The sequence below is a fragment of the Aspergillus sclerotioniger genome (genome assembly GCF_003184525.1).
Source record: "Aspergillus sclerotioniger CBS 115572 chromosome Unknown BO94scaffold_17, whole genome shotgun sequence".
NCBI lineage: Eukaryota > Fungi > Ascomycota > Eurotiomycetes > Eurotiales > Aspergillaceae > Aspergillus > Aspergillus sclerotioniger.
The window spans coordinates 628,317-641,900 of NW_020291007.1; the positions used below are offsets into that span (position 1 = coordinate 628,317).

The 13,584-nt window shown below is 54.4% G+C and overlaps 7 protein-coding genes across 7 annotated transcripts; 4 read left to right on the forward strand and 3 right to left on the reverse strand.

Annotated features, from left to right (window-relative positions):
• The first annotated feature begins 1 nt into the window (after position 1).
• BO94DRAFT_536267 (dihydroorotate dehydrogenase 2) lies at positions 2–2,074 on the forward strand. The gene is made up of 3 exons (XM_025611975.1): positions 2–89; positions 241–774; positions 826–2,074. Exons 2-3 carry the CDS (start codon positions 307–309, stop codon positions 1,957–1,959), a joined length of 1,602 nt encoding a protein of 533 aa, XP_025466600.1. The 5' UTR covers positions 2–89; positions 241–306; the 3' UTR covers positions 1,960–2,074.
• Positions 2,075–2,950: 876 nt separating this feature from the next.
• Positions 2,951–4,175, reverse strand: BO94DRAFT_109913 (triose-phosphate isomerase). The gene is made up of 2 exons (XM_025605496.1): positions 4,095–4,175; positions 2,951–4,038 (listed from the first exon to the last, which is right to left on the reverse strand). The coding sequence occupies exon 2, from the start codon at positions 3,927–3,929 to the stop codon at positions 3,081–3,083; it is 849 nt and encodes a 282-aa protein (XP_025466601.1). The 5' UTR covers positions 3,930–4,038; positions 4,095–4,175; the 3' UTR covers positions 2,951–3,080.
• Positions 4,176–5,475: 1,300 nt separating this feature from the next.
• On the forward strand, positions 5,476–6,575 carry BO94DRAFT_536271 (RpiB/LacA/LacB family sugar-phosphate isomerase). The gene has a single exon (XM_025611976.1). It carries the CDS (start codon positions 5,908–5,910, stop codon positions 6,391–6,393), a length of 486 nt encoding a protein of 161 aa, XP_025466602.1. The 5' UTR covers positions 5,476–5,907; the 3' UTR covers positions 6,394–6,575.
• Positions 6,576–6,790: 215 nt separating this feature from the next.
• On the forward strand, positions 6,791–8,436 carry BO94DRAFT_109971 (putative U-box domain protein). Its single transcript, XM_025605497.1, has 4 exons — positions 6,791–7,269; positions 7,451–7,733; positions 7,866–8,006; positions 8,090–8,436. The coding sequence occupies exons 1-4, from the start codon at positions 7,187–7,189 to the stop codon at positions 8,321–8,323; spliced, it is 741 nt and encodes a 246-aa protein (XP_025466603.1). The 5' UTR covers positions 6,791–7,186; the 3' UTR covers positions 8,324–8,436.
• A 186-nt stretch (positions 8,437–8,622) lies between these two features.
• On the forward strand, positions 8,623–9,646 carry BO94DRAFT_536273 (acyl-CoA binding protein). The gene is made up of 3 exons (XM_025611977.1): positions 8,623–8,898; positions 9,014–9,079; positions 9,179–9,646. The coding sequence occupies exons 1-3, from the start codon at positions 8,647–8,649 to the stop codon at positions 9,293–9,295; spliced, it is 435 nt and encodes a 144-aa protein (XP_025466604.1). The 5' UTR covers positions 8,623–8,646; the 3' UTR covers positions 9,296–9,646.
• Positions 9,339–11,371, reverse strand: BO94DRAFT_518965 (tyrosyl-DNA phosphodiesterase 1; the record flags this gene model as incomplete). Its single annotated transcript, XM_025610050.1, has 4 exons — positions 9,339–10,181; positions 10,228–10,624; positions 10,684–10,796; positions 10,886–11,371. The coding sequence occupies 4 exons, from the start codon at positions 11,369–11,371 to the stop codon at positions 9,474–9,476; spliced, it is 1,704 nt and encodes a 567-aa protein (XP_025466605.1). The 3' UTR covers positions 9,339–9,473.
• A 139-nt stretch (positions 11,372–11,510) lies between these two features.
• alg10 (dolichyl-P-Glc:Glc(2)Man(9)GlcNAc(2)-PP-dolichol alpha-1,2- glucosyltransferase) lies at positions 11,511–13,538 on the reverse strand. Its single transcript, XM_025609234.1, has 3 exons — positions 12,763–13,538; positions 12,570–12,707; positions 11,511–12,525 (listed from the first exon to the last, which is right to left on the reverse strand). Exons 1-3 carry the CDS (start codon positions 13,514–13,516, stop codon positions 11,594–11,596), a joined length of 1,824 nt encoding a protein of 607 aa, XP_025466606.1. The 5' UTR covers positions 13,517–13,538; the 3' UTR covers positions 11,511–11,593.
• Positions 13,539–13,584: the final 46 nt, after the last annotated feature.

Sequence of the window (13,584 nt, forward strand, 5' to 3'; positions counted from 1 at the left end):
CTTCTGCTTGACTGGAGGTGTACTCGCGGCATCCTTGGCTGCTTTCTGCTACTACAGTGGATTGAACTGCAATTAATTGACTTTGGCTGGTGAGTTTGCAATTCTCCAGGATCGGGTGTTCTTCGGCATAGCATATAGGAGGGGGCTTGAACCCACGCTACTGTCTTTGGACCTCCAATAGCAATTGGCCTTTCTATACTATATCACCTGCTTGAGACGGCTTCACTAACCACTGTGCAGATCAATTGCTGTGCCAGGCTGTCCATACTCCCTAATCGATATACTAGAATTCATACCAACCCCACAATGGCTACCCATGCAGTTGCTCTCGCCTGGAGATCCGCAGGCCGCAGGGCTCCAGCTCTTCCCTCTCTCCGTGCCACTCAACGGACGTCCATCCTCCACAGGGAATCACTCCTCCGTCAAGTCCGCTATTCCTCGGATGCGGCATCCCAGACGAAAGAGGCAGCCAAGGAGACCACCGCACAGGTTACGGAAACAGTGAAAGAGACCCCCAAGAAGGCCGGACGTAAGCTCAAGCGGACCATCCTCGGCACCTCTCTCGCCCTCACTCTCCTGGTCAGTTACATATACGGAACGGATACCAGAGCTAGTGTGCACCGCTACGGTGTCGTTCCCTTGGTCAGGCTGCTTTATCCCGACGCGGAGGATGCGCATCACTTCGGAGTGGATATTCTGAAGACGCTGTACAAGTACGGCCTGAACCCGCGGGAGCGCGGCGACCCGGATGGCGATGGCTCGCTCGTGACTGAGGTAGCACTCAATTCTTTTTACCGATATCTCACCCATACTCAGTCTGAATAGGTCTTCGGCTACACCCTATCCAATCCCATGGGTATCTCCGGCGGTCTCGACAAGCACGCTGAAATCCCCGATCCCCTCTTCGAAATTGGCCCGGCCATCGTTGAAGTCGGCGGCACGACTCCCCTCCCTCAAGAGGGCAACCCTCGTCCGCGCGTGTTTCGCCTACCCTCCCAGAATGCCATGATCAACCGCTACGGCCTCAATTCCAAGGGCGCTGACCACATGGCCGCCATTCTTGAGCAGCGTGTGCGCGATTTCGCCTACGCCAATGGCTTTGGCGAGCATGACCTCGCCGAACAGCGTGTGCTGAACGGCGAGGCCGGCGTTCCCCCGGGCAGTCTCCGCGAGGGAAAGCTCCTGGCCGTTCAGGTGGCCAAGAACAAGGCGACACCCGACTCGGATATTGAAGCCATCAAGCGGGACTACGTGTACTGCGTGGACCGTCTCGCCAAGTATGCCGACATCCTCGTCGTCAATGTCTCCAGCCCTAACACCCCTGGTCTTCGCGATCTCCAAGCCGCCGCACCCCTCACCGCAATCCTGAAGGCCGTTGTCGGCGCTGCCAAGAGCGTCGACCGGAAGACCAAGCCATTCGTCATGGTCAAGGTCAGCCCGGATGAGGACTCCGACGAGCAGGTCTCCGGTATCTGCGACGCTGTCTGGGGCTCTGGCGTCGACGGTGTGATTGTCGGCAACACGACGAACCGCCGTCCCGACCCGCTGCCCAAGGGCTTCACCCTCCCCTCGAAAGAGCAGACAGCCCTGAAGGAGACGGGCGGGTACTCTGGTCCTCAGCTGTTCGATCGCACCGTTTCCCTGGTGTCCCGCTACCGGTCCCTCCTGGACGCCACCGCCCCGACCACATCCAAGGTGATCGAGGCACAAGAAGCATCCGCCACCGCAACGAAGGCCGAGCCGGACATGGAGAACCTCCCCCCAGTTGAAGCCCCCAGCGCATCGGAGGTGCTTCCTCGGAAGGTGATCTTCGCCTCCGGCGGCATCACCAACGGCCAGCAGGCCAAGGCAGTGTTGAACGCGGGCGCATCCGTCGCAATGATGTACACGGCGATCACCTACGGTGGTATGGGCACGGTCACCCGCGTGAAGGATGAGCTGCGCAAGGAGCAGCAGTAGGTCAGCACCAAATGAAGTAAGTAACCAAAAGGAGTGACCGGTTGATGGTGTAGGGAGTATTAGGACGTAGATGGGATATTGTAAATAGGAGAGTATTCATTCATAACTGGATTACATATATTCATTCTGCAGTCAATTGATTTATTAGTAGTCAGTTAGTCTATTGAGTCAGGAGTTGACTTCACATAAGTAAGGGTGGTATGTAGCTATATTCCCCTCGGTAGAGGTTGTTAACTACTTGTGTAACTGCAAGAATTCCTACCTAGCGTCGATAGTATCGGTGATTATTAGTTAACTTAATTGATATCTTTATTGGGTGGTATTCTCTGCCTACTGGTTGTTGTTGGAAAATATCGTAGCTCCAATAGATACTGGAGTAACAACATACCAGATGCCTGGGAAACATGGCAAACATGTTTTAGTCCATGGTAGGAAACCATCCCTTCATACGGAGTACAGATCACATGTAATCGGCAGAGTCCTCTCCTCTTTACCCTCTCCGATCAAGCCACGGGGTTAAATAGACAAGACCATTGACTACACTCTAATAACTATTCTCAGTCTCCTGAAACCCCCCTCAGTATCAATGCATAATCCAACAGTCATGATATACTTCCAGTCACCCCAAATAAAATTAGATTTAAACTATGCTATCGGCCGGGAGGAGTGGGCCCGTCCGTCCAACGGACGGGTCAGGTGCCGCCGGGTCACACGTGCAGGTCATGCAGCCCGCCGAAATTTTCTTCAACCTCACGGGACTGAAGTAGGCAGATCTGGGCCTAGATGGAATTTTGCTGGTGGGGATTCGCGACCTTCGAGAAGGGGCTCGGTTCACCGACTCAGTCAGTCCCGTGGATCCTGAATCCACCTGGATGGTTGATGGATCGAGCCGGCATTGCCTGTTTGAGAAGCGGGGGCGAGGCCCATCGTCAATGTGTCACCATGTAACGATCATACTGCTCGGGTTGCCTGAATAGGATACCCGGGGTGGATATCACCAGAGCATACTCCGTATAATCAATAGAAATGGGGATGTCTAAATTTCTGTATCCCGCGTGATGAGATTCCCCACGTCTAGCAGTAGTGGTGTACTTTCGTCCGAGCACCTGAATCCGAACCGCTCAAGCCAATGTCTCCTCGACCTCCCTGACTACCTTGCGGACCCCTTCGACCTCGTGCGCGAACCGGCCCAGGAACATGCCATCGATGGCCTTCCCCAGGCCGCCCGGGCCCCACAGACCGGGTCCGGCACTTCCCCCGTACAGGATCCGGACCTCCCCCGCGCGGGTGCCAATCACCGCCTTGATGCCCTCCACCACTGCCGAGATGTGATCCACGCCCGCGGGCGCGGGCTTCCCAATTGCCCACACCGGTTCGTAGGCGAAAATGACCGGCGCATCCGCGGGGATAGCCTTGAGGACGGCCTGGATCTGGATCCCGCATTCGCTGACGGCCTGGCCGATAGCCTGTGAGGCCACGGGGCCTGGAGCGGTGATTTCCCCGATGCAGACCAACGGAACCATGCCCTGGGCACATGCGGCGGCGGCTTTACGGCCGGTTTGCTCGTCTGTCTCGCCGAAGATGTCGCGGCGTTCTGCATGGCCTAGTTCGACAATGGAGACGCCCATGGAGCGGAGCGCCAGGGGTGAGACTTCGCCGGTGTAAGCGCCCAAGGGCTCCCAGAAGCAGTCCTGAGCCCCGAGCAGGAATGGGGCCGGTAAGGAGGGGTTGTCATCCTTCGGAAGAGTGGACTCCCAGGCCTTGATGATCTCTGCGCAAGGGTATATGGTCAGGTAGTCAGGAATGAGGGCCAGTAGCAGCTTGGAGCGGTTCTCCGGGCGGACAATGTCATTTTGGGGGTCGAGAAGAGCACGGCAGTAGTCGAGGGTGCGAGTAGGTGTAAAGTACATCTTCAGAGAGATGATGAGCAGGTTCTTCGGGAGAACGGGGTAGGCTTGCTGGGATGCCATGTTGTGTGTGTGTGTGTGTGTGTGTGTGTGTGTGTGTGTGTGGCTTGGTCTGGCGGGATGGACTTGGAATGAGGTCTTCGAAATTGTTTTCCGTAGCAATCAGGAAGCACTCAACGAGTCCCACATTTAGTTGTATTAGGATGGCGGTCGGTGTTTGGGCCTAACCTCAATTATGCTGGTGAGCACCCACTTGAGAATAGTATCGATGGTCTGCGAGGTGGTGGATCGAAGGAGGCGGCCGGTGGGCAGACGAGAATAGCAAGGAGGAGAAAAGAGGGGAGGCCAATCAGTCGAGTACGGAAGTAGTAGCCATTGCGTCAGTGGGCACTTCCATTGGAGCCTAGAGTGCAGCCGTGATTGGAACTAAGGAGGAGACATTGACGCGGTGTTGGCTCGCCGGTTAGCCTGCAGCATTTAGTACCCCGTAGGTTGTTGGGATGGTACGATCGGCTGATGTCAGAGGCTACTGCGAATGCTGGAGAGAACCTGGGGAATCGCGGGCTAGTGCGGTATTGAAGGGGCCGCTGTATGGCTGGGATACTGGCAGTATTCAAGAGGGGATGATTCTGAAAGAGGAGGGAATCCCCTCGAGAAATCCAGGCAGCTGTTGGCCGGCGTGCAAGACGAGACCAGCAGCTATCTCCCCGAGGCCGCAAGGAAAGATACCGAATCGACGGGAAATGAGGCCGTCCCTGGAGTCCAGAACGGGGCATCCGAGTGGTTGCGAGACGGTAAATTACCGGGGTTTAGTTCTGCCTTCTGACAGCTCGTCTTCAACGACGCCCTATCAGACACGGGCAGGTGGGGGAGCACGGTGGGGCAAGTGCGACCCCGTCTGAGGCCCAGCCTGGACTATCAATGGACATCCCCCATCACCCCAGACAGTTGGGGCTTTCTCTGGTTTCCGTTCAGCAATGAATTTTACGTTTCGGGGTGCGTTGTGGATGTGTGTTGATGTGGAAGGAAGAAACCGGGCAGAGCAGGAGACAATCTGGAAATTGGAGAGCTCAAGTTTTGGACGGGTCAATGGCGCAAACTGCACTCGGAACGCGACGCTGCCGGATGCCTCCCCGGCTAGGCACCCTGGTTCCTTTGAGCCAGTTTACTGGTTCCGATAGCTGTACACAGTACCCCCAGCGCATTGATACACGGGATCTCTTGCAGCCTGCCGTGACCCAAACCCCAGAATTTTCTCGGCTTGAGCCTCGTAGAGAAACCAAGGGACTGGGCCAGAATCCAAAGTAATGCATGCTAGCGCGCAATACAGTATATACTTCCGAACTAGGCCAAATCGACCGACGATAGCGTCGCGGCGTGCAGCCCCCACTCGCTTGGTCGGACTGGCCATCAAAAAATTAAGACAGCAGCAAGGGGGAAGGAAAGAAGGGGGAATCCGGAGTCGTCGATGGGTTGAGACGCAGCAGAACGGAAAGAGAGAGGGCGGGTTTACATCATCGGGACGGATCGACTATCTATATTTGATACTATGTAGATACCTACCGTGTAAGAAGCCCAGCTCCTAATCCATCCGAGGGTAATAATCAATCCCCGATGTAATTGGCTCACAACAGAGTTGCAGGCGCAGCACACTTTGCGCCGACCAGAGAGCAAAGAACGATGGTTGTACATGTTCGCAACCTCATGACGCCATGGTGGAGCTGCCAGACCCAAACATGGCCGGGCCCAAAACCGGCTTCTTTGGATCGCCTCTACTGTGGGGTTCAACTATCTTCGCGCATGAAGATAAACGATGAGGGATAATATCTCTGTTCCGGCGCCATTGGAATGCGCGTCCAGCAAACCTTGGGTCCGAGGCACGGCCTCCTGATCGGGGGGGACAAATGTATAAAGGCCGGCTGCATTCCACTGCAAACTCTCTTTCATCACCGTTCCATCACTCCCTGATCTCTGAAAAAAAAGCAGCTTGGCATCCTCTGCTATTCTCTACTCTCAACACCATCAAACACTTTGACCCACCATGTCTGATCCCAAGCCCCTCCGCATCGTCATGGCCTGCGACGAGGCCGGTCAGCCCTACAAGGAGACCCTCAAGGCGGCCCTCGAGAAGAACCCACTGGTGGAGTGCATCCTAGACGTGGGGGTCAACTCCACCTCCGACAAGACAGCCTACCCACACCCTGCCGTCGCCGGTGCCAAACTCATCAAGGAGGGCAAGGCAGACCGCGGCCTCTTCATCTGCGGCACTGGCCTGGGCGTCGCCATCTCCGCCAACAAGGTGCCCGGCATCCGCGCCGTGACAGCCCACGACTCGTTCTCAGTGGAGCGGTCGATCCTCAGCAACGATGCGCAGGTGCTGTGTTTCGGACAGCGGGTGATTGGCATTGAGCTGGCCAAGAAGCTGGCCAACGAGTGGGTGACATACCGGTTCGACCCGAAGAGCGCGTCGGCAGCCAAAGTGCAGGCAATCTCCGACTACGAGAGAGAGCTGGCGGGGACGGTTTAATCTAGTGCCCCATCAAACGGCACACTTGTTATTTTTATATTCACATTCGAGCAAGCGATCTGGTCGGACTGGCTCCGGGCCTTCCCTTGGATAATCGACGAGACAACGATACCACGAGAGTACGGACTGAATGGCCGGCCCATCAGACTAGACTAGTGATGAACTTAAAGTCATCTATCTGCTCTTATAATCTATACCTTACCAAAACCATTCCTCTGTAGTTCTTACTTATCTCTACTTATCAGCATGAACAACACCTTGCTGACTCATCCCCGATTCCGCGGGGATCGATCACCTTCGACACCTCCACCTACACCACAAACAATATCAGATTCTATCAAGATGGGCTGAACGTTCGTCCCTTGGAAGGGCCGCTATCAGCTCTCGATCCAGGTACATTGTGCCTTGCGAAGCAATTCCACAATAGTACCCGAACATCTCCCGATCCACCCATCAGCTTAACATATCGCTGCATTGGCCTCATATGCAACCTCAAATCACACAAATGCCCTCGTATCTCGTCTTTCCGCACCTACACAATAAAAAGTCATTAACATTGAATATCCGTCCCGCACACTACCTGTGATAGCCATCAATACTACTACCAAATACTAAAAACTACCTAAAGCAGTGGCTCACAGTGGGGCAACCAACCCAACTCAGTGATCCACTTATCCGACATCCGAGGCCTTCTTTCTTTCTTCTTCCTTCCTTCTTTTAGCAGTGTTCAGTGTTCAAACGAAAACACCCCCATTCAAGTGTGCGCGCACGCACACACACACAAGAAATCACCATGTCCTTTGAACTAAAGCAAAAGGGCAATGAGCTTTTCAAAGCGGGAGATTACAATGGCGCAGAGGAGATGTATTCGCAGGCGTGAGTTCCATCCCCTCACCTTCCCGGTACCTCAATCGTGATCGGGATCGGGATCGTGATCGTAATCGGGATCGTGATGGCGATGGCGATGGCGACAGCGACGCACATTCATGTCCCCGCTTTCACGCCCACTCACACCCAAGGCCCGGACCAATCTACACAAACTAACAATGAACACTAGGATCCAAAAGAACTCCACTGAACCAACCTTCTTCACGAACCGCGCCCTAACACGCATTCGTCTTGAGAACTGGTCCGGAACCGAACACGACGCTCGCGCCGCCATCGCCCTCTACGGCGCACATTCCCCCTCCAGCCTCAAGAGCTCCTGGTACCTTGCGCAGGCACTACTGGGCCAGCAACGACCCCAAGAAGCGCACGAAGTCGCGGTCACGGCGTATGGACTGAGTTTGAAGGCCAAGGACATTAAGCCGAAGGATAGCCAGACGGAAAATTTGTCGAAGGCGGTGCTGCGCGCGAAGCAGGCGGTTTGGGCGGCCAAGGAGACAGCGAGGATCCGGGAATTGGATGAGACTTTGGCGAGTGTGGAGGGGTTGATTGAGAGGGAGGTGGAGAGGGGGTTGGAGGAGTTGAAGGGACGGTTGGAACGGGGGGAGATTGGAACGGTTGGGTTTGGGGAGGATGAGAGGGAGATTCGGGAGGAGTGGAAGAAGAAGGGGAAGAAGGTGAGAGAGGTATTTGGGATTGCGGGGGGGTCGGAGGGGATGGTTGAACGGGTGAGTATTTTCATTCTTTCTTTGCTTTTGAGGTTGGGTGATTGTGTATTTGAGGGAGGTTGTACTAATGATGTACTCTGTAGGTTGTACCGGATTATCTTATCGACGGAATCACGTTCGAAGTCATGCATGATCCCGTCATCACACTATCCGGGACCAGCTTCGACCGCCTCAGCATCATCAAGTACGTTGAGCAGGCCAAGGTCGATCCGATCACACGCGAAGCCATGACAATGGCGGATCTCCGGCCAAACTATGCATTGAAGGCAGCGTGCGAGGAATTTCTAGATAAGAATGGTTGGGCTGTGGATTGGTAGTTACAACTAACAGAGCAAGGCGTTGTGGTCATTCTCTCTTAATAAATGTAAACTATCAACAACAGAAACCACTGACCTGTATCCACCATCCAACGGAGTATACATCAACCGAGTACTCCGTAGAAGTACTAAATTGCCAAAAGCAAACCTGAGGCACCCACCCCACCAAATCAACAAAACCGCCCCCCCAACCCCACCTTTCCCACCCACCACTCAACTCCCAGCTTCCCTCCCAAGCTAAGAACCTTCCCCTCCCCCTCCCCTCATCCAACCTCCACCACTACTACACACCACCACCACCATCACCACCACCACCACCAAAAATGTCCGTCCCCAAATTCACTGAAGCCCTCTCGACCGCGCAATCCGGCGCCAAGTTCACCGCCGAGGTCCAAACCGCCGCCAACAAGATCGACACCTCGGCTCTGTCCGCCGCCATCGAGATCGTCTTGGCCGGTGATGACAACGCCTCCGTTGAGGGCGAGCAGGCTGCTGCCCTGAAGAACGGGTTTGAGTTCGCTACTGAGTTGGTGAAGATGTTGGTTTCGGAGCCTGGGACGGAGGAGAAGTTGGCTGTTAGTATTTCTTTTATTTTTCTTTGCGTTGTGTTGTGGTTGTTGGAGGGGGATATTGGGTGGGATGTGTGGATGTGGAAATGAAAATGCTAATCTGTTTGGGAAATGAATATAGCTGTACAAGTACTTCAAGCGCTCGAGGAACGAGACACCTGCTCAGCCGTCGTTTTATCAGATGGAGGTATGTTTTTCTTTCTCTCCCTCTCTTTTTTTCAGGTCTGTGGGGGTTGAGGTTTTGGTTTGGTGGAATCTTGGCTAATATGTGTTGTGTTGTGTGTAGGCTAAGTTCAAGTACAACGCCTGGAAGGAAATCAGCCACATTAGCCAGGCCAAGGCTCAGGCTCTTTACATCAAGGAGGTTAATGCTTTGATTGAGAAGTATGGAACTCGCGATTAGATTCTCTTTTTTGGTCTCTTGTGATTGGGAGATAAAGATGGATAGTGGATGAGTTATGAGATATTTCATAGTCATCGATTTGATTCAATCTGGCTGCTGTTTGCTGTCTGGGGGTTCATCTATGTGGGGGATGTGGTTGTAGGGTAGGGTAGGGAATGGGTAGCTGTAAATGGTGGCATTAATCCTCCCATGTCTGTCCGAGCCAGTCTGGTTCGCTGTGGCTCGCTGTTGCGCACCAGGGGATATCATCGGCTGTATATCGTGTCAATGGGAGGTCGTAGGGCATGCGGAAGCCAATGACGGTGTCTGCATCCACGGCTGCAGCTGCAGCTGCATCGGGTGTGTCTGTTCGGAAGCAAGGGATCATTACTGTATTCCCACTCCCCTTTGCATCTTCACTTCCCTCTGCACCCAACAACTCCGGCCACACCACAACCCCAATTTCCCAACTACATACCCTCACCTCCCCGTTGCCATTCACGGCAGCCCCCCACGCCTGCGTCGACAGATTCGCCGAGGTCACCATCGCCCAATCGATCCGGTCCATCTCCTCCGTCGCATACCGGATATACGTCTTGACATGGGGTGCTGCGCGCCGTCGACCCGCGTCACGGTCCGTATTCTCATCACCCGCCCAGCGACATAGATACGGCCGCAGATACTGTAATTGTTTCTGCTGTGCCGCGCTCTGCAGTTTCATGTGAATGGAGCCGCCGGAGCCGTAGCCGTTCAAGGAGCGGCGCATTTCGTCGGGAGTAGGGAATATGATCGAGAAGGTGGGCTTAGACCTAGGAGTATCTGGTGCTTGTGATGATGGGGCGAGAGAGGTGAAAAAGACATCGTTGAGCCATTTGGACGTTTGACCCAGGGTGGCGATGGAGGATATCTTTCTTGTCAGTATCGATTGATAACCCGAATGGCAGTAGACATACCTGGGTGACAATATGCGGTCCCCCCTTCTTCTTATCCCCCTCCGTAGAGCTAGGAGACACAGGAACAGAGCGTAAAACATCCCTTAGGCCCAACCATCCCCACCACGTCTTTATCTCATCATAACCTCCCATCTTCACCTTCGAAGGCACACTTGCCACCAACGCCGCTCTCACGGCACCGAAATCATACTTCTCCAGCTGCTCAACCAGCGAACCCGTCTTCTTGGGACCATACGCTCTTAAATACGATAGCAGGTCTCTTTTGAACTTACCCCCTGGCCCTACATCCCCTTGACCCCGAGGGGAAGTGGAAAGTGGGAGAAGAGGAGACCGCCACACGGCCTGGGTCATGTTCGTCCAGTCACCTGGGATCATATTTGCCGTGTGGATCACCACTCTATATAGCCATTAGCATATCCCTTATACTACAAGAAAAGGAAAGTTAGGGGTAAATACTCCACCACATCATCCCACCTGACCAACACCATCATCTTCGAATGATGTGTTCCAAATGGTTCGGGCATGTAAGCTGTGATAGCTTCGACGTTGGGATAGCGCGTACATGCTTCCTACAAACATCCATTCCCTCTTAGCACGTTTTAACCCTCTCACATACACCCTATAGTTAGGAGAGGGGAGGGAAGGGAAGGGGTCATACATCAATCCTCACCCGATTGTCCGCCTCTTTCTTCCACGACCCATGAACGACCTTCACTTTGACTAGGTGTCGTACATCCTCGTCGAACTGGTTCATAAGAAAATCCACATCGAAGAGGTAGTTGAATTGCCAGCATTCGCGAATTAGAGGGGAGCTGAGGATGTCGCGTAGACGGAGAGTGGAAGTGTTGTGGGTTGTGGGGAGGTCGCGGATGTGGGTTAGTTGGATGGGAGAGGGGAGGATCTTCTTCTCTTTTTTGTTATTGGTATTGGTGTTGAAGTTGAGGTTGATATTATTATTGGGCTGGGGTTGGGGAGGGAAGACATTGTTGTGGTGTGTGGCGCGGGATAGGGATGGGGGTGTGATGGAACGGTGTAGAGATGCTAGGGGAACATGATGGTTGTCGTCGTTGTTTGTTCCTGGGAGAGAGGAATCGGTTGTGTTGGATAGCTTGGTCCTTTTGGTGGGACGGTCTGGGTCGTCCATTTTGTCTGAGGGAGAAGTGGGATGAAGTGATGATGCGGAGGAAGGCGGAGGATGTCACCACCGGGTTTGCAGATACAGTTGGTCCATGACATACAATTTGTTTACAGATTCTGTAGTCCGTTGGGTTGCATCAGCACTTTAAATCTACTATACATTGACTATTATACACCGACAATCTAAATCTACTATACACTAATATACATACACTACACTACAGTATCATCACCACATGAATCGCTGCACCTTCCCCGGTTCCTGAGGCCATTCAAACCCGCAGTACAAGAAAATGTACCCCGTCACCGCATTGATCACCAGGAACCAATACGTCTCCAGGAACAAAGCCATATTCGTCGCCACCTTCGCGTTAAGCTCCTCAGCCGCATCGCGAGCCCGCTGCCGGTGCACCACCGGCGTTGGCAGCGGCGGCAGATGCAGACGCCACATCACCCACGGGATGATAAAGTACCGCGGCTCCACAAGCGGCGCCGTGATCAACGACAGCGCCGTGGCTGCAAGCCACACGAGCACAAAGCTCACCTGCGGCGCGCCCTGGTGCTGCTTCTGTCGCTGCGCAATGTGCTCCTGGATCCGGGCAAACGACTGGAACGGGATCGGCTCGGGCTTGGGCTGGGATTGCGCAGTTTTCTTGGTCTTCCGACGCTCGGCCTTCTTCTGATCCGGCTTCTGGTCCGGCTTCTGCGGCACTGGGACGGGCTGGGGACCAGTCTGCGGAACACGCATCAACTGGGGGACAGCTGCAACGGTCGAGAATCCGAAAGCCGAAATGACCATCCACGCGCAGAGGAAGTACACCACCACCGCGGCGTACTTGATAGCAGGGTGCGTGCGCAGCAGAATGCGGAAGACGTAGAAAACATAGTGCCGGTTGTCGGCCAGTGTGAAGGGATGCACAATGGTGTTGAAATGGACCACAGCCAGCATAATTGGAAGAACCACAAGCGCTGTCAGCAGCTTAGGAAGGCCCTTCTGTTTCTTCGGAAAGCCAAAGTCGAGGAACTTTGGCAGAAGCGACTTGGGAAGAACCAGATTGACGACCGGCGAGAGGAGGAGGGGCCAGGAAAAGAACACGAAGTAGGGCCAGATGTAAAGCATCTGAGGCAGATGCAAGCCAGCCGTGTGGAACTCCTTGTGTCCTGTGGTTGTCAGTTTAGCACTCAAAAATGAGCAGTGAACCTACCCAAAACCACACCATCGTTCCACAGCACGAATCCGCCAAATCCAGCCAGTATAATCAAATACGGAAGAGCCGAGCCGATCACCGAGCCCAGGTTGTTCACAGCAACCAGCACCAGCGAAACAGCCGTTTTGAAGTAGTCTATCCCAGTCAGCATCGGCCACAATTAGCATCAGCGCAGCAACAGCAGACTAACCTGCAATCGAAGCCTCCGACACAAACGGATCATACAGCTGATTCGTCCACCCCGCCTTCGCAACGTCCGCAAAGCCCGACGATTCGCATCTTTTAGACGACAGCCGTAACCGCCGCACGACCTGCAACCCGCCCAGGAAGATTGCCACCCAGAAGATGTTGGTCTGTCGGAAGGCCAGCGTCGCCAATCCCAGCACAATAAATACCAGCGTCTGCAGCGGCGCAAACGCACCTTGCGACCGCTTCAGATCCCAGTTGTATGCTTCAATGACCACCAACAACGCCAAGATATCGGTGTAGTACAAGCCGGAGAAAAAGAACAGCGGGGGAAAGAGGCAGATGTTCAAAACGGTATGACTCAGCCACGCGCCAGAAGGGCGAGTGTTGCGTGTCCTGCGCAGCCGATCCAACAGGGTCTGCAATCGCAACGGCAGAGCCACGGCGGTGGCGGCCACGTTGGTCGCACGCAGAGCATCCGGGGTGAGCTCCGTGGGGGAACCGCGCAGGAAGAGCGCAATCACACACAGCACATAGGACCAGAGATACAATCCCGGAGGAGTGGTGATCTTGGGATCCCAATGCGTCCATTTATGAGCCCAGTAGGCCTGGGCCTGGGGGACATGGAAGGCCTCGTCTAGATACGGTTCGGGAACGACGGCATTGATCTTGGCCATCCAAAGAGGGATCAGCAGAAGAACAAAGGGGATCGCGTAGCGGGCAGCCAGGGCCACGCCCGACTTGGGTTGCGCATTCATGGTCGAATGATGAAGGAGCGTGACATGCTTGACACGAGCTGAAATGCCACTTCACTCCACAGTCGAGA